Here is a 22,441-nt window from a genome sequence, read left to right on the forward strand (position 1 = left end):
GACTGCGATATAATTATATATATATATATATATATATATATATATATACATATAACTGTATATTTATACACCAACCAGTGTTTTTGGAAGGGTCTTTTATTTTGGATTTATTAGCCACATTAGCTGTCGGTCCCCTGATCTCGTCTTCTCAGGCTGTTTGTTGAGTCAGGTCGAGATTGAAGAGACAGATGGAGCCACAAGTCTCATTATTTCACCACAAAGTTAAAAAACCAAACAAAGAAAGAAAAATTAATTCTTCATCTCACAGCAGAACCATAAAAATGTCTCCATCCATCAGCTGTGGATGTTTTTTAAACATTAAATCAGTCGTTTTGTCTTTAACAAAATAACTTTTCTGTTGTTTTAGTTTGTGAAACATTTTAAAGACGTTTCATCATGTGGACAGAAAAACACAGAAACGCAGACTGAAGCTGTAAAACTGTAAGAGACACTGAGCAGGAGGACAAATACCAGCCAGGACAGAACCAGACGAGACAACAAACACAAGACAGGACAGGACAAGACAGGGGCGTCCTGGTGGTCTTAGGGTCTGGATTGTTGGTCATGTGATTGTGGTGCCCTTAGTTCAGGTCTCATTGGTCACCTTTCTGCTGTCAAATGAAGATAAAATGTCCCCAAAAATACAAAACAGGTCAAAGCAGGATGAGACAGGACAATAAAGACAACAAAGGACAGGACAAGCCAACATAGGACACAAGAGAGCAGGACAAGAAAGACAGAACAAGACAGCAGTGATAAGACAAAATGGCACAGGACGGGATGAATAGGACAAAAATACAAAAGGATAGAGGGTGACAAGACAACAAGGACGAGAGACAAAAGGACAGGATGGGATGGACAAGACAAGACTAGACAACAAAAAGCTGACAGGAGAGCACTGAGCATGATGAGACAACAAAGATCAGACAAAACCAGAGAAGACAGACAAAACTGGACAAGAGAACAAATAACAAGACCATAAAGACACGTCAGGACAAGAGACAGCAGGGACTGACACGACAAGACAGGATGGTGATGAGAAAAAAACAGGACAGAACAACCAAGACAAAACAAGACAGACAGGACAAGACAATAAAGACCAGAAAAAAATAGACAGACTTGACATACAAATACACAAAAAGACGGGAGAGAGGACAAAACATGGCAGTGTTTCAGTCAACAGACTCATCAGACCGAAGGTCTCTGTCAGTCAGCAGGACATGGTCTTCATTTTAATCAGGACACCCCCCCTCCCATCTGTCTCTCAGGACAGACGTCCTGCTCTTCTTCTGTGGTTTTGCTGTTATTGGTTTACTTTTTGTACCAGAGCGTCGACAAGATGTGAAACATAGAAACACAGATACAACAGTCGAGACAACCAATACTATTATTATTATTATTATTATTATTAATATTATTGAAATGATTAACAGTCAGGTTGTTTCTGATCTGTGTGTGTGTGTGTGTGTGTGTGTGTGTGTGTGTGTGTGTGTGTGAGGGGAGGGAGGATATGATTGAGGAGGGGTCCAGGTGTGGAAAAAGAACAGCCACACAAAGTGACCGTCCATCACAGGAAGTGACACGCTGCCAGCAGGCCTCAGCTGGACTGGACCTGACTAATGTGATCAGACAGCTGAGAGTGTGTGTGTGTATGTGTGTGTGTGTGTGTGTGTGTGTGTGTATGTGTGTGTGTGTGTGTGTGTGAGTGTGTGTGTGTGTGTGTGTGTATGTGTGTGTGTGTGTGTGTGTGTGTGTGTGTGAGTGTGTGTGAGTGTGAGTGTGTGTGTGTGTGTGTGTGTGAGTGTGAGTGTGTGTGAGTGTGCGTTCATTACATTTGATAATGTTTCGACAGAAGCGACAGTTTGTATTAAAAACACTCAGCCGAGTCACATGACAGCTCTATAAAAACATACAGAAACATTTTTATTCATAGTTTATTTTATGTTCAATATTTTCCTGCACAGAAACATGAGCTGAGTGGCTGACAACAAAATATTAAAATAAAATTTGCCAGCTGTTTGAGTCCCATAAATAAATAAACATAAAATAAAAACACACATTTAGAAAAGAAAAGGAAAGAAGAATGAATCACTTCCTGTGTTGTCAGAGGTTATAACAGTTATAAAAACAAACGAAACATCAGAAAATATTCAGAGATAAAACCAGATCAAATGTTTTCAGCTCAGTTAGACTTACAGCTGTGTGTGTGTGTGTGTGTGTGTGTGTGTGTGTGTGTGTGTGTGCGTGCGTGTGTGTGTGTGTTATTGATCAGTGAGCTCAGTAATCTGATCTCAGTGTTTCATTAGTCTGATGTGACCTCAGACTTCCCAGTGGACTGGGACTGATCACTTCTCCCACACACCTGCCAATCAATCTGACATCACACCCACCCCATGCATTGATTGGTCAGCTGTGTGGAGGTGAGAAAGTGGGTGGGGTTTGAACTTCGAGCAATAATCCACCTGAACAGCTCAGATACAGATGAAACTAAACTAAACTAAAACTAAACTAAGGAGGATGTGTTACTTCATCTCATAGTGATCGTCTGATTTATGATGACAATAACAAATAAAGAAGAAGAGGAGAAACTGAGGAGAGAAAAATGAAGAAGAAGAAGAAGAGAACAACATGAGAGGACGACAGGACTGTTTGTGTTGATGGAGCTGATAAACAGGCTGCTGTGTGTCTGCTTTATATTAGATTGTACTGTTTTCATCCTCCAACACACACACACACTGAACACACAAACACACACACTGAAACACAGTCAGTGGTCATTAATCACTGAGCATGTGTGTCAGAGGGGGATGGACGGATGGAAAAAATAATACTAATCTAATAATAATAATAATAATAATAATAATAATATTGACTGTCTCACACACGATGAAGTGATTCACAGTTTGGTCCTCGTTGAAGTAGAGATGTAAAATATCCACAGTGAATATTCAAAAATGACTGAATAAATATTAATTAGGTTACAGTAAAATTAACATAATTTTATGTTGATTGACTAATCGATTAATGGGCTAATATTTCCTCCCTCAGTCAGGCTCTGGTGAGAAACTTTTCTGTAAAACTGTTGACGAAAACATCCAAGATGTAAGTGAACATCTCACACTAAGTGTGTTTCAGGCTGCAGCATGTTCAGACAGAAACATCCCATCTGATGAGAGGAGCACTGTTTTTTTAATTACTCACTCGTTCTTCGGCTCAGTGGGAGTGTACAGAACGAACGAGTTAACTCAGAGAGAAGTTAGTTGGCTCTTACTCACAGCTGCACATGCTCCATACAGAAGCAGAAACTCCTTCCTCTTTAAAAGTCGTTCAAAACTAACAATTCATTCGTGAAGCTAACATCGCTACTCACTGCTACTCATTTTGATCATCATCATCTAGCGCCACCATCAGGTCAACATGTTCATGTGTCCAATACTTTGGTTTATGACCAAATATCTGCAGAACTGATGACGTTCATCAGCCTCAGCTGGACTCTGTGTTTACTGCTAATCAGCTAATGTTAGCATGCTAACACGCTAAATTAAGATGGTGAACATGGTAAACATTATACCTTCTAAACATTAGCATGTTAGCATTGTCATTGGGAGCATGTTAGCCTGCTGCTGTTAGCATTTAGCTCACAGAGCTGCTAGCATGGCTGTAGATTCTCTGTACTCAAATTTACTCCATCTCTTAATATTTCAGGTGACCTGAACACATCCTTTAACTGGATTGAAAAACATCCTTTAATTTAATCCAGAAGTGGGACATCAGCGATGTGAAAGCACTAATGTCCATCTGTCCAGTCCACAGCAGACAGACCGTCTCCATCAGCTGACAGCAGAAACATTCAAACTATATGTTTGTATTGATTGATTCTTTGTATTTCCTGCCCAGTGAAGCTTTACAGACTCAGTTCTTCGTTGTAAACAAAGTTCTCAACGTGTTGACAGCTACAGGTTTGTGCGATCTAATCGGCCGACTCTGAGGCGACTTTTCACTGCACACGAGGAAATCAGATTCCCTCTGAGCTTTAAAAGCAGAGGAGCTGACAGAGTGGATTAACGTGTTTATATGTTTGTCCTCTTTTCTCTAACGAAGAGTTTCACACAGAGCTCTTCAACCAGACTCAACACGCTCAGTTTTTACAGAAAATTTTGTTCAAGTCAAACTGCTGTGGACGAATCAAAGTCAACAAAACTTTAAACATGTGTGAATGATATTTTATTGAAATATGAAACGACGTCTCAAACGAAATATATATAGACATAAAATATTTATACAGATAATTACAATCATATGCACAGATACACACATGCAATATTTACACACTTAAGAGTTTGTGTCTATATGAACCTGTCTGTCTGTAGGAGTGATGGGTTCAGTGGAGATGGATGAGTTTGGGGACAGGCAGATGGACTTTGCTGTGTGGGACATGACGCACGTTGAGTCTGGAGAGTTTCAGGTAAAACACCCCTTACTCATGATGTCATCACCATGATGTCACACACGTTTCATTACATTTCATGTCTCTCAAGCTGATGTTTTATCTTCAAATAATGTCACAACACTGTCAGATTTTTTTGACATTTGAAACAACGGGATCCTCTGAACACAACATTCAATGTCTCCGGTGAGGACACACTGAAGACACAGTTGTAACCTTAGTAACAAAATTAGCAGCTAAAAAGCTCATAACTCATTTCTGCATTCAATTCAAGTTGTATTTACACTGCGTCAAATCACATCAAACGTTATCGCATCACACTTTACATATGGAGCAGGTCTAGACCGTCCTCTGGAATTATTAATATTACTAATATTATTTACAGTTCCACCATGATCAAGCACTCTGCTACAGACAGAGAGACAGGCAGACAGGCAGACAGACAGAGACAGGCAGACAGACAGAGACAGACAGACAGACACACAGAGAGAAAGAGACAGACAGACAGAGACAGACAGGCAGACAGAGCGACAGACAGACAGAGACAGACAGACAGACAGACAGAGAGACTAACAGACAGACAGAGCGACAGACAGACAGACAGACAGAGCATCAGACAGACAGAGACAGACAGACAGACAGAGACAGACAGACAGACAGACAGACAGAGACAGATAGACAGAGACAGACAGACAGAGAGACAGGCAGACAGAGACAGACAGATAGACAGAGACAGACAGGCAGACAGGCAGACAGACAGAGACAGACAGACAGACACACAGAGAGAAAGAGACAGACAGACAGAGACAGACAGGCAGACAGAGCGACAGACAGACAGACAGACAGACAGAGCATCAGACAGACAGAGACAGACAGACAGACAGACAGACAGAGACAGACAGAGACAGACAGACAGACAGACAGAGACAGATAGACAGAGACAGACAGACAGAGAGACAGGCAGACAGAGACAGACAGATAGACAGAGAGACAGGCAGACAGACAGACAGTCTGAGCAGTAACTAACCACAGTTCAGATACACTGAAAGTGATCAGTAAACAGGAAGTAAAGTCTAAAACACTGAGTCATGGAAAAATTATGTTACACAGGTGTGTGAGTATAACAGCAGCTCATGTGTGTGTGTGTGTGTGTGTGTGTGTGTGTGTGTGTGTGTGCGTGCGTGCGTGCGTGCGTGCGTGTGTGTACAGGTGGTGTGCGTGTATAACAGCAGTATGGAACAACTGGTCATGCAGAGTGGGCAGAGCTTCATGTGGCCAGGTGGCTCTCCACCTCCAGACGTCCCAGAGTGTGGCTTCAAGAACGACAAACCAGCCTGCCTAGCACGTATGAACACACACACACACATACACACACACGCACACACACACACACACACACACACACGTATACACATGTTTGTACTTTGTTATTGTGAGGACCCTCATTCACATAATCGCCCCAGCCCCGGCCCAAATCTGAACCTGATTCTAACTTAAACCCTTAAACCAAGTCTGAACCCTCCAACAGCCTTTTGAAGAAGTGAGGATCAAACTAAATGTCCTCACGGTCTAAAAATGTCCTCCCTTTTCAAATAAGTCCTCACTTTCCAAACTTTTCAAAAAATGTCATCACTTTTTTTAAATGTCCTCGCTTTAGAAACAAAGTCCTCACTTGGTAATATAGGCAGACTGTTCTATCTCTCCTCTCTAGGCACAGTTACGATGCATCAGATGGTTGCCATAGTGATCTGCTTCATCTTTGTCATCATTGTTACTGTGACTGTCTTCATCTACAGGTGAGAGACTCACCCATGTTTGTATTTCTATACATGTGAGGAGACTCATTGACAGCCCTTTGAAGGTGCAACAAAGTGAGGACTGGCCAAAATGTCCTCACTTTATTAAAATGTCCTCACTTTATAATAATGTCCTTTATTAAAATGCCCTCACTTTTTTATAATGTCCTTTATTAAAATGTCCTCACTTCCAAGGTCTAAGACTCAAATTGGTCCTCACAAAGATATATTCCACAGCACACACACACACTTTGTGGTGGTTTGAGCTCTCACAGCACCTCTCTCTCTCTCTCTCTCTCTCTCTCTTTATTTTTTTTTCTCTTTCATCATGTCGTTTATTCCTTTATCCCTCTTTTCTTCTGTGTCTCTACCTTCCTATCTTCCTCCTCTTTACACATCCTGTCTCTCTGTCTCTGCCTCTATCTCTGTCATAATAGAGAGATCACAGCGAGGTCGAGGATGAAGGGATGAAGGGATGAAGGATGAATGTGTATATAAACTAGCCTCAGACTGTTTTCTGTTTTCCATCCCTTCATCTCTTCTCTTTTCCTCCATAGAGGTGAAAATGATGAAATGTCTCCTGGAGGACTTGTTTAGTTTAGGAATCAGAATTGTGCGTCTGTTACTGTGTGTAAATGAAACTGGTTTAATCTGCAAATCAATAAATTATCAACACTTTAACTCACAGCAGTCTCATTACAGTAAACTGTAAACCTGCTGAATGGCTTTACGCTGTTCCTCCAGAGGAAACTGAGTTTGTGATGACTAGTGCTAGTCAGTGCTACATACGACTAAACATTAGGAGTTCGGTCAGCCTGGTGTGTTCTCCTCAGACCTTCTGTCATCTTCAGTCTGTTCATGTTAATAAACTTTCTGTTTTTGAGTCAACTGTTTGTGGGCTCTTGGGGATCAGTCTCTTACAGTCATGCGACATGGAAGGTGAACATGGGAAACGTTCCCATGCTTACGACTTGCAGATGTTCACACCATCAGACAAGTTACTTGATTGTTATTATTACTTATAATAATAAATGTAATTTACTTAGGGTTACTAAATAAGTATTTACTCTCAAGATTTTTAAGAAACAAAAGCCTCTTCACCATGGCAAGGTAACAGCACAAGGAGAAAGGATCACCTTGAAGGAGATCCAGAAGGTTGTCACAGTTCGGCCCCAGTGGAGTGCCTTACAAGGTCTGCGAGAGCTGCCCCAGGCTCTTATGAGTGTCCTGAAGGTCGTAGGATTCTGAAGGAGCAAGTTTGGGACCATCCCACTCCTCTCATCAACATCTAAGTCTCAAACGCTGACTTAGATGATTGAGTTCTGGGCTGCGAGGAAGTGGAGAGCGCAGGAGGTGGTTGACCATGGTTGTCTGAATCACAGCTGCTGGTCACTACGAGGGTTCGTAAGGAGAGACGTTACATGGTCAAGGAATAAGTAAGCGGTGCAGGAAACACCGTCATACCCACTGTGACCGAAAAGGGGTTCCCTCTAGAAAGTCCATTATATTCTACATTGAGACACCTCAGAGAGCATTTTCTCTCTGATATCATGTGCACTTATTGTCACTTTTTGCACCTTTTGAATGAGTCCATCAATACAGTGGGGGTGTCAACACAGAGGGGCAAAAATACTCACTCTGTTGGCCAGTCACATACATACAAGCGCACATTTCTGGTCTCTTTGTAATGTGAACGCTGTATTTACTGTTTACCTCTGGACTGTAACAAAGAAAGATAAAATAGTTGCTGCTTTCCAGAGTTGTAAAATGGTGTCTGTATTATAAACCTCTGTGTTGTGTTTTGGTGTCTGATAAACCTTTAAATTCATCAATGTCTTACTTAAACTATTATTCCTGAATCAGATCATGTCTCACAAGTACAAAGTGCTTCCACCAATCCCTTGCTTTGTTTTAATGCAGGGCTGATTTGAATGCCCTCTAAATTGCCACTGCAGTTATGTCGCCTTGTTTAGTTCCACCTACAACCTGGATTACTCGATAATCCCAGGCATGTTCCAGGACTCTGAATCATCTCTCTATTTCTGTCTGTCTCTGTCTCGCTATTCCACTCATCTTTTTCTTGTTTATCCTTTCCCTCACCTTTCACTCTGTTTTCTCCCTTCTTCACTTTTCAACATACACACACACATCGGCTCTACAAACACAAACACATTCATCGTCCACACACACACACACACACACACACACACACACACACACACACACCTGTCTTCCTGTCTGTTGAATAGGAAGTTGAAGCTGGAGAGCGAGCTGGCAGCTCAGCTGTGGAGAGTTTCCTGGGACAACGTCCAGATAAGTGACCTGGATAAGGTCCTGAGGAGAGCCTGCAGCAGACTCACCATGTCTCTGGTAACACTCACACGTAAACACACAAACATTTAAATCAAGATCTTTTTTTTATTGAGTTTTTACAGTGCAAACACACAGAAACAAAAGCTTGATGCTGCAACTCAAGGAAAATAAAGAGTGGATATACAATGACACTAAGACGCCATACAGCAATGAGAAGTAATACACATAGCATGTATACATTTAACATATAAATAAGATGAGTTTGCACTGTTAAGAGAATATACACAAAGAAAAAGAAAAAAGAGGGAGAAAAAACAGACACACAACACTAACAATAACAGTTACTAAAATAATCCCCTTCACTGCCAGTGGCCCTCATTCACACGAGTATTCACCCACCACACCAAAAGACTTGAATACATGAATAGTGTAAGCTGCAGACCAGCTGTACTTTATGACAGTAAATCATTTTACAGAGTCTGGAATGTATTTAAGAAAGGTCCCCAGGCTTCATGAAATTTCCTGTTTGAGTATTTAAGTGAATATCTGATTTTCTCAAGTTTTAAGCAGGACATTATGTCTGTTAACCGCTGCATATGAGTGGGCGGGGCAGCGTCCCTCCACCTGAGCAAAATTGCTTGACGAGCCAGAAGGAGAGCAAAGGATAAGGATCGCCGCTTTTCCGCTGTAAGATAGATCTCCTTCCCGATGATCCCAAAGAGGGCAGCCAGAGGGTTTGGCTTCAGTTTGATGCTGAACACCTGAGATAGAGTTGGGAATACCTCCTCCCAATACTTGCTAAGGCGAGGGCAAGACCAGTACAAATGAATAAGAGAAGCTACAGCATTTTGGCATTTATCACAGTAGGGACTGACTTCAGGATACATTTGAGATAGTTTGACTTTAGAGACATGAGCCCTGTGTACCACTTTAAACTGTATGAAGCAGTTGAATTAACCAGTTTAAGTATGGAAGTCCATGTATCCACTGAAAGAGAGAGGCCCAAATCATCCTCCCATGCTGCCCTAAGCCTGTCTGTGGAGACATGCCTCAGGCTTGACACCTTGTCATAGAGGACAGAAAGAAGCTTTTTCTGAGATGGATTTAAAGAGAGGACAGTGACACACAAACATTTAAAATGTTCTTTACAAACTACTGACAGGACTAATTAGAACAAGTTCATCTTGATTCTCTGCAGAAAGGATCCAACTGCGGCTCTCTGATGACCATGGAGGGAAACTTCCAGATCTACACCAAAACTGGATACTACAAGGTCTGACACCACTGTACACCACCTGCTGACAACAAACTCCTAACACACTCTTCTGACAGCGAACAATCTGATCAGACTGCTAACACTGCTGTGATGGGGAAAAACATGAGGGTTTAATGAATAGGGTGGTAATCTTGCTGATTTTGTCTCCTGCAGGGAAACCTGGCAGCCATCAAGTATATCAACAAAAAACGTATTGAACTGACCAGGAAGGTTCTGTTTGAACTAAAACATGTAAGAACTCTATCTATCTACCAACTAGTGACTGACCGACTAATGGACCTACCTACTTAGTTTGAGTATCTTGTTTGGGGGTTCAGTGCCTTGCTTGTAGGATTTTGATGGTCTTAATTGGATTTGAACCTACCAATGGATCTACCTACTTATCAACTGACTGACCTAATAACCGACTAGCCAAACCTACCTTCCAACTGATCAACATCTGCCAGCCTACCTTCTGACCTACCAACCAAGGACCTTAGCACCTACCTAAGGACGATGATGATGATGATGATGATGATGATCTACCGAATTACCCACCAACCAACCTGTTGACCGACCTACTGTTCTACATACTTAGGTTGAGCACTGACTATCTAATATGGGGGTTCAGTGCCTTACTTGTAGGATGCTGATGTTTTGGTGGGATTTGAACCAGCAGCCCCTGTGCTCTTGCAGATGCGAGACGTTCAGAATGAGCACCTGACCCGCTTCATCGGTGCCTGCATCGACCCACCAAACATGTGCATCATCACAGAGTATTGTCCCAGAGGCAGCCTACAGGTACAATACACCCATCTCTTTACCCCTCTATGAACCCTGTAAACTTGTCTATCAACCCTCAGTCAGCCCTTCTTATACCCCTCTTTCAACTCTCTACACCCCTCTATTAATCCTCTCCATACCCTTCCACCAACTTGTTGTACCCCTTTATCAACCCGCTGTACACATGTACAAATTATTATGTACTGGCTATCATATGTCTATGAGCTCCATGTATGTTTCCAGCAGTTCTCTAACATTCCTTCATACATTAGATGTTCTCCCCACCTCTCTTATAGTTACTTTTAAGCACTGTAACCTAGCAACCTCCCAGCATGGTAACCTAGCAACATGAGAACACATGTCCGCCTGCTGTAGGTTGATGTGGGCTGCGTATTGGGTTTGGCTTGTTGCCAGATGACCGCTGGATCTCAAAATGTCACTTTAACAAAGAGCATCTCAGGCAGTTAGAATTATTTTGTGCACTGAGAGGAGGAAGACTTCATCACAACCGTCTACTGGGGATGTACTACTGTCAGGAGACTAAAAGGAGATATTCAATTAAAGCTCCATTCAGACAGGATGGACATTACAGGTGGAGGTGGGGAATGAAATCTTCACTGTGTTCCTCAGTAATTTAACTCATCGTTAACATAATTTTTACCCCGATGCAATGACAGGATGTGGTCTGTAATAGACATGGACACATTCAGCAGGACAAAGGCAAAAGAGAAAGACAAAAGCCTCATCAGTAATGCATGTCCACACCTACACACACACACACACACATAGTCTGTCAATACAGTTTCATTATGATGCAGCGACGTGTGTGTGTGTGTGTGTGTGTGTGTGTGTATCTTCCAGGACCTGATGGAGAGTGACAGCATCACTCTGGATTGGATGTTCAGATACTCTCTCATCAATGACATCGTCAAGGTAACGACCTGTCACTGCAGCAGGGGGCGGGGCAGAATGATGGTGGGCGGAGCTACAGAGAACATGGCTGTGTCCTCAACCTATTGGAAACTCAAAGTACTTTCACAGTCAGTCTTAGGGTTTAGAGTCCATGTTTGTATCCTAAACACTTCAACATGGTCCTGAACACTCTGTAGACAGGAAGTCATTTCATCCAGCTGCTGTATAACATCTGGCAAACAAACCGATTTCCAGATGTTTAAGATCAGTGTTTTGTTTCTCTGTGAACTGAAATGTAACAACAGATCTTTTTCATAATCCAGCTGTAACTTAACATCCTTAATAAAACCAACTGACAACCCTATGTCTGTCTCTGACAGCTGATGAATGACATTTGTTTTGGCGTAAAGTCACTGTTAATTGTTTTTTTGTCACCAGGGCATGTTGTTCCTCCACAACAGTGTCATCGTCTCCCATGGCAACCTGAAGTCGTCCAACTGCGTGGTGGACAGTCGCTTCGTCCTGAAGGTCACTGACTACGGTGTGGAGAGCCTTCGGACCAGCAGCTACCCCGAGGACACACACGCTTACTACGCACGTATGACATACCTTAACACGCACACACATGTGATCATCTTTATGTCTTTAAACCAATCACAATCGTCTTGGGCGGCGCTAAGCCCAGGATGCAGCGACGGTAACATGCAGACAGGAAGGGGAGGAGAATGAGATCGAAATATCTCTCTTATTGTTACTATATAAATAGTTAATGACTGATTGATAACATCATATAATACAACCTGTGAATAATTTACACAAATATAAACTGCTGATAAATGCTCTATAACACTGTAAAGCTCTGGTTTGTTCATGTGTGTATTATATCTAATTACAACTATGTTACACTGTGTTATTAATCATTCATTAACAGTTTATACATGTCAGCAGCTGTTCACTAGTTTCTAATAGTTCACTAATGTTCACTGAGTGGAGTTTTATATCTAGTTCTGACGTAGGGATAAGTTGTTGCTAAATATTTACAGCCACTAACTGCAGCTGTAACTGTTGTGTAGCTAACTGAACCAAAGCTAATGTTAGCATGCAAATATCTGAGCCGGTCGACATCTCTGAGCTGAAACTTGATAAATGATGTTTAATAATGAAGATTTTCAATTACATTTCACTAAATGAGTAAATAATGTCAGTTAGCTTAGCATAATCTGATATTTCCCTGTCATTATCTAAATCTAAAACACACAGATTTCTTCATGTATGCAGGCAGAAATAAAACAAATACCCAGTAGGTGATATGAGGGGGGGGGTTGCCATCCCCCCTTGTTCTCCACCCGCTTGTAGCAGAGAGAGTTCAGCCCCCCCCCCCGCATGTGCTGATAGAGGGGGGGAGTGGTGGGTAGACGGGAGGCGGTCAGAGGCACGCAAGAATGAAAGACAGACAGACAGGACAGACAGACAGGACAGACAGACAGACAGACAGGACAAACAGACAGACAGAGACAGACCGACCGAGACAGACAGACAGACAGGACGGAGAGGCAGGCAGGCAGACAGACAGACAGACAGACAGACAGACAGACAGACAGACAGATGGACAGACAGGCAGACAGACAGACAGACAGACAGACAGTTATGCTAGCTTGTGATGTTACAGTGACTTCCTAGTTGATTGCTCCTGATTGGACAGCACTACAGATGTCTTCTAGCAACACATTTACACATCACTGAAGTCTTCACTAGCACAAGTTGCAACCTGATTTAGTGAATCACCTGTAAGAAACTGGTTAGTAGTAACTGAGAAGTTAGTGTGTCCAGCTTCATATGAGATACATTAAACAGCAACAGTATGCTGGGTTATAAACCATTCATTCATGTTTTATATATAATGAGGGGGTGAAGTGTGAGTTGTACTTCATTTTAGCCCCACCCCCTTTTCAGGTAAGCTGTGGACAGCTCCGGAGCTGCTAAGGACAGAGTGCCCCCCCCCCTGTGGGACTCAGAAAGGAGATGTGTACAGCTTCAGTATCATCCTGCAGGAGGTGGCTCTGCTGAGAGGAGTCTTCCACCTGGAAGCACACACTCTGACTCCCAAAGGTCAGTGTGGACACACTCACCTTACATTGTGGGGACAAAAAGCAGGTCTCCACAACGTATATGAGGACGTTTAGGTTAAGACCTGGTTAAAGGTTGTGTGTGTGTGTGTGATGACAGTGTAGAGTCTCTTATTTACATTCCAGTGTGATAGCTCGATAACACACACACACAAACACACACACACACACACACACACACACACACACACACACACAGATATATTTTCTCTGCTCTCAGATCAGCTGCCTCCTAAACTCTAAAATAAAAGTCCCAATATTAGATATTATAGTGTCATACATATATAATAATCACAAAGTTTGAGGATTCAGAAACATTTAAAAACACAAGAACTCATGACATGTAACATGAAGAAGAAATATTTAGATTTTGGACTATTTTTATGTCAGCAACTTCATCACAGATAGACAATCTGCTAAATAAAGAACGCCAGACTCCAATCAGCAAAAGTCCTGTCAAAAGAAGGCTGTCTTGTAGTGGTCTCAGAGGACCAGTAGCCGTTTCTAAACCACTTCTCAGAAGGGGAAACAAGGCCAAACTCTTGGGGTGGGCTAAGAAACAGCAGCATTTTACTGTGGATGAAGAAAAGTCCTATTTACTGATGAATCCAGGTTAGAGATTTCTGGCAGTAACAGAAGGGTGTATGTAAGGAGACGAGCAGGAGAGAGAATGATACCGCAGTGGATCAAACCAACAGGGAAACATGGTGGAGGGAATATTCAAGTCTGGGGGGGTTTGCCTACTCTGGAGTTGGACCCCTGCAGGGAATGGACTACACCCTGACCAAGGAGAAGCACCACTCCATCCTTCAGAGACATGCTGTACCCTCTGGTCTGCATCTTTGTGGAGAGGGATTTATACTGCAGCAGGATAAGGACCCCAAACACACCTCAAAGCTTTGCAAGAACTAGTTGAAGACCAAAGAATACCAAGGAGTCCTGACTGTCATGGACTTTCCTCCACAGTCACCTGACCTCAACCCCATTGAACTATTTATGGGGGCACTTGAAGACTCAGAAAGCCAAGCCTTCTGTGACATCACAAGAAGCCCTCTGGAACATTGTCAGATCATGCTGGGATGACATGGGTCATCAGGTTTGGCACAAACCTGTGGAGTCCATGCTGTCATTAAAGCAAAAGGGGGACATACCAAAGACTAAGAGTCTCTGAAATCCCTGAACATCTTTTCACATCAACTTTTCACTCCTGTTGTTGAGCTGATATTATCATTTGTAATGAAAACGAATAGTATTACATTCAAACAAATGAAAATAGAAGAATTTTGGCTGGTGGTCTCAGATTTTTGGACTCCGTTGTATATATATTTTACAGTATTATATAGATATATAGATATTAGATACAGTACATGTGCACAGAACTGGTAAACTTAATCCATCATGACTGAGACAAACGTCAAGATCTGAGTACTTCTTCCACCGCTGCACGTCACTCGAGTCTATTTCTTAGACAGAGACAGACATACAGACACACAGAGAGAGAGACAGACAGACAGACAGACAGACAGACAGACAGAATGACAGACAGACAGACAGACAGACAGACAGACAGAGAGAGACAGGCAGACAGAGAGAGACAGACAGACAGAGACAGACAGACAGACAGACAGAGAGAGACAGGCAGACAGAGAGAGACAGACAGACAGACAGAGAGACAGACAGACAGACAGACAGACAGACAGAGACAGACATACAGACACACAGAGAGAGAGACAGACAGACAGACAGAGAGACAGACAGACCGACAGAGAGAGACAGACAGACACAGACAGACAGACAGACAGACAGACAGAGAGAGATAGGCAGACAGACAGAGACAGACAGACAGACAGTCAGAGAGAGAGAGAGAGACAGACAGACAGACAGACAGAGAGACAGACAGACCGACAGAGAGAGACAGACAGCCAGAGAGACAGACAGACAGACAGATAGAAGAAGAGGAAGAGGAAGAGGAGGCCACTAAAGCTGCTGTGAAGGCTGGATCACATCGTCCTCAATAAACTGATCTCTGGTCAGCGCTTTCAGTCAGCACTTTGTTATTTTCAGAGTAACATGAGACGAGCCGCAGCTCTGAGCCATCACATCACTGGGGGGGTGACATGCAGCAAAGGGCCCGGGCTGGAATCAAACCCGGGACGCTGCGTTAAGGACTCAGTCTTCATATGTGGTTTTAACCAACTTCATGGCCCCCTGTAGGATTTATAACAAACAAATTTCAGCACTTCTTTCTGGATCTTTGGGAACATCAACTTCTTTAAACATCAATGTCCTTCTGCAGTTTCTGAACAATAGTTTTAAAGATGATGTCCCTGTGTGCTGATGATATCCCCCTCCCCCCTCAGAGATTGTTCAGGCGGTGGTTCAGGGCGGTGCCCCCCCCCTCCGTCCCTCCCTCTGTTTCCACAGTCACAGCGAGGGGCTGGGAGTCCTGATGCAGCGCTGCTGGAGCGAAGAGCCGAGCGAGAGACTCGACTTTAACACCATTAAGATCCTGTTAAGGAAGCAGCACAGGTGAGGGGGGACCATGGGGGCCAGGGGGAGTGGTCAATAACAGGATAAATAACAACAAAATATTGGACTTCAGGGGCCCTGTCAACACCTCAGTCTTCTTTACTGCTAAACAAAACCTCAATATCACTGTCCACCTGCCTGTCCACCTGTCTGTCCACCTGCCTGTCTTTCTGTCTGTCCACCTGTCTGTCCATCTGTCTGTTCACCTGTCTGTCCACCCGTCTGTCCTTCTGTCCGTCTGTTTAGGGGTTATGGTTCAAACATCTTGGACAACCTCCTGTCCCGTATGGAGCAGTATGCCAACAACCTGGAGGAGCTGGTGGAGGAGAGAACGCACGCGTACCACGAGGAGAAACGCAAGGCTGAAGCTCTGCTGTACCAGATACTACCACAGTACATATACTGCAGTAATACGACATCAAATACTATATAATGGTTTTATGTTGAGTACTGTTACTTCATGCGTTTCTTTGTGTTTCAGTTCAGTAGCGGAGCAGTTGAAACGAGGTGAGACAGTTCAGGCCGAAGCTTTCGACTCCGTCACCATCTACTTCAGTGACATCATCGGCTTCACTGCTCTGTCTGCTGAGAGCACGCCACTACAGGTCAGTAGAACTCAGTATAGCGACACTACAGGTCAGTAGAACTGAGTAGAACTCAGTAGAACGACACTACAGGTCAGTAGAATTCAGTAAAATTCAGTAGAGTGACACTACAGGTCGGTAGGACTCAGTAGAACTCAGGAGAACGACATTACAGGTCAGTAGAACTCAGTAGAACTCAGTAAAACTCAGTAGAACCCAGTAGAACGACACTACAGGTCAGTAGAATTCAGTAATATTCAGTAGAACAACACTACAGGTCAGTGGAACTGAGTACAACACATTAGACCTCAGTAGAACGACATTACAGGTCAGTAGAACTCAGTAGAACGACACTGTAAGTCAGTAGAACTGAGTAGAACTCAGTAGAACGACACTACTGGTCAGTAGAACTCAGTAGAGTGACACTACAGGTCAGTAGAACTCAGTAGAACGACACTACTGATCAGTAGAACTCAGTAGAGTGACACTACAGGTCAGTAGAACTCAGTAGAACCCAGTAGAACGACTCTACAGGTCAGTAGAATTCAGTAAAATTCAGTGGAGCGACACTACAGGTCAGTAGAACTGAGTACAACTCAGTAGAACGACATTACAGGTCAGTAGAACTGAGTAGAACGACACTACAAGTCAGTAGAACTAAGTAGAACGACACTACAAGTCAATAGAACTGAGTAGAACTCAGTAGAACGACATTACAGGTCAGTAGAACTCAGTAGAATGACACTACTTACTGGTCAGTAGAACTCAGTAGAACAACATTACAGGTCAGTAGAACTCTGTAGAACAAAATTACAGGTCAGTAGAACACAGTGGAACAACATTAAATGTCAGTAGAACACAGTAGAACATTACAGGTCAGTTGAACACAGTAGAACAACATTACAGGTCAGTAGAACTCTATAGAACAACATTACAGGTCAGTAGAACAACATTACAGATCAGTAGAACTCTATAGAACAACATTAAAGGTCAGTAGAACACAGTAGAACAACATTACAGGTCAGTGGAGCTCTAGAACAGCATTACAAGTCAGTAGAACACAGTAGAACAACATTACAAGCCAGTGCAACTCTGTAGAACAACATTAAAGGTCAGTAGAACACAGTAGAACAACATTAAAGGTCAGTAGAACACAGTAGAACAACATTAAAGGCCAGTAGAACTCTAGAACAACATTACAGGTCAGTAGAACACAGTAGAAAAACATTACAGGTCAGTAGAACACAACAGAACAACATTACAGGTCAGTAGTACTCTGTAGAACAACATTAAAGGTCAGTAGAACACAGTAGAACAACATTACAGGTCAGTAGAACACAGTAAAACAACATTACAGGTCAGTGGAACTCTAGAATAGCATTACAAGTCAGTAGAACACAGTAGAACAACATTAAAGGTCAGTAGAACACAGTAGAACAACATTAAAGGCCAGTAGAACTCTAGAACAACATTACAGGTCAGTAGAACACAGTAGAACAACATTACAGGTCAGTAGTACTCTGTAGAACAACATTACAGTTCAGAAGAAACACAGAACAACAACATTACAGGTCAGTAGTTCTCTGTAGAACAACATTACAAGTCAGTAGAACAACATTACAGGTCAGTAGAACTCCAGAACAACATTACAGGTCAGTAGGACACAGTAGAACATCATTATAGGTCAGTAGAACTCTAGAACAACATTACAAGTCAGTAGAACTCTGTAAAACAAAATTACAGGTCAGTAGAACACAGTGGAACAACATTAAAGGTCAGTTGAACACAGCGGAACAACATTGAAGGTCAGTTGAACACAGTAGAACAACATTACAGGTCAGTGGAACTCTAGAACAGCATTACAAGTCAGTAGAACACAGTAGAACAACATTACAAGCCAGTAGAACCCTGTAGAACAACATTAAAACTCAGAAGAACACAGTAGAACAACATTACAGGTCAGTAGAACACAGTAGAACAACATTAAAGGTCAGTTGAACTCTATAGAGCAACATTAAGGTCAGTAGAACATAGTAGAACAACATTACAGGTAAGTAGAACACAGTAGAACAACATTACAGGTCAGTTGAACACAGTAGAACAACATTACAGGTCAGTAGAACTCTATAGAACAACATTACAGGTCAGTAGAACACAGTAGAACAACATTACAGGTCAATAGAACTCTATAGAACAACATTAAAGGTCAGTAGAACACAGTGGAACAACATTAAAGGTCAGTTGAACACAGTGGAACAACATTGAAGGTCAGTTGAACACAGTAGAACAACATTACAGGTCAGTGGAACTCTAGAACAGCATTACAAGTCAGTAGAACACAGTAGAACAACATTAAAACTCAGTAGAACACAGTAGAACAACATTACAGGTCAGTAGAACACAGTAGAACAACATTAAAGGTCAGTTGAACTCTATAGAGCAACATTAAGGTCAGTAGAACATAGTAGAACAACATTACAGGTCAGTAGAACAGAGTAGAACAACATTACAAGTCAGTAGAACACAGTGGAACAACATTAAAGGTCAGTAGAACACAGAAGAACAACATTAAAGGCCAGTAGAACTCTAGAACAACATTACAGGTCAGTAGAACACAGTAGAACAACAGTACAGGTCAGTAGAACACAGTAGAACAACATTACAGGCCAGTAGTACTCTGTAGAACAACATTAAAGGTCAGTAGAACAACATTACAGGTCAGTAGGACTCTAGAACAACATTACAGGTCGGTAGAACACAGTAGAACAACATTACAGGTCAGTAGTTCTCTGTAGAACAACATTACAAGTCAGTAGAACAACATTACAGGTCAGTAGAACTCCAGAACAACATTACAGGTCAGTAGGACACAGTAGAACATCATTATAGGTCAGTAGAACTCTAGAACAACATTACAAGTCAGTAGAACTCTGTAAAACAAAATTACAGGTCAGTAGAACACAGTGGAACAACATTAAAGGTCAGTTGAACACAGCGGAACAACATTGAAGGTCAGTTGAACACAGTAGAACAACATTACAGGTCAGTGGAACTCTAGAACAGCATTACAAGTCAGTAGAACACAGTAGAACAACATTACAAGCCAGTAGAACCCTGTAGAACAACATTAAAACTCAGAAGAACACAGTAGAACAACATTACAGGTCAGTAGAACACAGTAGAACAACATTAAAGGTCAGTTGAACTCTATAGAGCAACATTAAGGTCAGTAGAACATAGTAGAACAACATTACAGGTAAGTAGAACACAGTAGAACAACATTACAGGTCAGTTGAACACAGTAGAACAACATTACAGGTCAGTAGAACTCTATAGAACAACATTACAGGTCAGTAGAACACAGTAGAACAACATTACAGGTCAATAGAACTCTATAGAACAACATTAAAGGTCAGTAGAACACAGTGGAACAACATTAAAGGTCAGTTGAACACAGTGGAACAACATTGAAGGTCAGTTGAACACAGTAGAACAACATTACAGGTCAGTGGAACTCTAGAACAGCATTACAAGTCAGTAGAACACAGTAGAACAACATTAAAACTCAGTAGAACACAGTAGAACAACATTACAGGTCAGTAGAACACAGTAGAACAACATTAAAGGTCAGTTGAACTCTATAGAGCAACATTAAGGTCAGTAGAACATAGTAGAACAACATTACAGGTCAGTAGAACAGAGTAGAACAACATTACAAGTCAGTAGAACACAGTGGAACAACATTAAAGGTCAGTAGAACACAGAAGAACAACATTAAAGGCCAGTAGAACTCTAGAACAACATTACAGGTCAGTAGAACACAGTAGAACAACAGTACAGGTCAGTAGAACACAGTAGAACAACATTACAGGCCAGTAGTACTCTGTAGAACAACATTAAAGGTCAGTAGAACAACATTACAGGTCAGTAGGACTCTAGAACAACATTACAGGTCGGTAGAACACAGTAGAACAACATTAAAGGTCAGTAGAACACAGTAGAACAACATTACAGGTCAGTGGAACTCTAGAACAGCATTACAAGTCAGTAGAACACAGTAGAACAACATTAAAACTCAGTAGAACATAGTAGAACAACATTACAGGTCAGTAGAACACAGTAGAACAACATTAAAGGTCAGTTGAACTCTATAGAGCAACATTAAGGTCAGTAGAACATAGTAGAACAACATTACAGGTCAGTAGAACACAGTAGAACAACATTACAGGTCAGTTGAACACAGTAGAACAACATTTCACGTCAGTAGAACTCTATAGAACAACATTACAGGTCAGTAGAACACAGTAGAACAACATTACAGGTCAGTAGAACTCTATAGAACAACATTAAAGGTCAGTAGAACACAGTAGAACAACATTACAGGTCAGTGGAACTCTAGAACAGCATTACAAGTCAGTAGAACACAGTGGAACAACATTAAAGGTCAGTAGAACACAGAAGAACAACATTAAAGGCCAGTAGAACTCTAGAACAACATTACAGGTCAGTAGAACACAGTAGAACAACAGTACAGGTCAGTAGAACACAGTAGAACAACATTACAGGCCAGTAGTACTCTGTAGAACAACATTAAAGGTCAGTAGAACAACATTACAGGTCAGTAGGACTCTAGAACAACATTACAGGTCGGTAGAACACAGTAGAACAACATTAAAGGTCAGTAGAACGCAGTAGAACAACATTACAGTTCAGTAGAACACAGAAGAACAACATTACAGGTCAGTGGTTCTCTGTAGAACAACATTACAAGTCAGTAGAACAACATTACAGGTCAGTAGACCTCCAGAACAACATTACAGGTCAGTAGGACACAGTAGAACAACATTACAGGTCAGTAGTTCTCTGTAGAACAACATTACAAGTCAGTAGAACAACAGTACAGGTCAGTAGAACTCCAGAACAACATTACAGGTCAGTAGGACACAGTAGAACATCACTACAGGTCAGTAGAACACAGTGGAACAACATTAAAGGTCAGTTGAACACAGTGGAAAAACATTGAAGGTCAGTTGAACACAGTAGAACAACATTACAGGTCAGTGGAACTCTAGAACAGCATTACAAGTCAGTAGAACACAGTAGAACAACATTACAAGCCAGTAGAACTCTGTAGAACAACATTAAAACTCAGTAGAACACAGTAGAACAACATTACAGGTCAGTAGAACACAGTAGAACAACTTTACAGGTCGGTAGAACTCTGTAGAACAACATTAAAGGTCAGTAGAACACAGTAGAACAACATTACAGGCCAGTAGAATTCTGTCGAACAACATTAAAGGCCAGTAGAACTCTAGAACAACATTACAGGTCAGTAGAACACAGAAGAACAACATTACAGGTCAGTAGAACTCTAGAACAACATTACAGGTCGGTAGAACTCTGTAGAACAACATTAAAAGTCAGTAGAACATAGTAGAACAACATTAAAGGCCAGTAGAACTCTGTCGAACAACATTAAAGGTCAGTAGAACTCTAGAACAACATTACAGGTCAGTAGAACAACATTACAGGTCAGTAGAACACAGTAGAACAACTTTACAGGTTGGTAGAACTCTGTAGAACAACATTAAAGGTCAGTAAAACACAGTAGAACAACATTACAGGTCAGTAGAACTTTAGAACAACATTACAAGTCAGTAGAACACAGCAGAACAACATTACAGGTCAGTGGA

The 22,441-nt window shown here is 41.9% G+C and overlaps 1 protein-coding gene across 1 annotated transcript in view; it reads left to right on the forward strand.

The window, feature by feature from the left end:
- Window positions 1–22,441, forward strand: part of npr1a (natriuretic peptide receptor 1a) — a 34,957-nt gene that overhangs the window by 8,368 nt on the left and 4,148 nt on the right. The window contains exons 5-17 of the mRNA XM_070921162.1: window positions 4,371–4,465; window positions 5,657–5,792; window positions 6,159–6,243; window positions 8,493–8,613; window positions 9,755–9,829; window positions 9,986–10,063; window positions 10,508–10,612; window positions 11,456–11,527; window positions 11,945–12,104; window positions 13,460–13,615; window positions 15,993–16,161; window positions 16,408–16,554; window positions 16,643–16,766. Of these exons, the coding sequence (XP_070777263.1) occupies window positions 4,371–4,465; window positions 5,657–5,792; window positions 6,159–6,243; window positions 8,493–8,613; window positions 9,755–9,829; window positions 9,986–10,063; window positions 10,508–10,612; window positions 11,456–11,527; window positions 11,945–12,104; window positions 13,460–13,615; window positions 15,993–16,161; window positions 16,408–16,554; window positions 16,643–16,766 (1,523 nt within the window). The remainder of the gene's footprint in view (window positions 1–4,370; window positions 4,466–5,656; window positions 5,793–6,158; window positions 6,244–8,492; window positions 8,614–9,754; window positions 9,830–9,985; window positions 10,064–10,507; window positions 10,613–11,455; window positions 11,528–11,944; window positions 12,105–13,459; window positions 13,616–15,992; window positions 16,162–16,407; window positions 16,555–16,642; window positions 16,767–22,441) is intronic.

Source organism: Enoplosus armatus, chromosome 16 (genome assembly GCF_043641665.1).
Source record: "Enoplosus armatus isolate fEnoArm2 chromosome 16, fEnoArm2.hap1, whole genome shotgun sequence".
NCBI lineage: Eukaryota > Metazoa > Chordata > Actinopteri > Centrarchiformes > Enoplosidae > Enoplosus > Enoplosus armatus.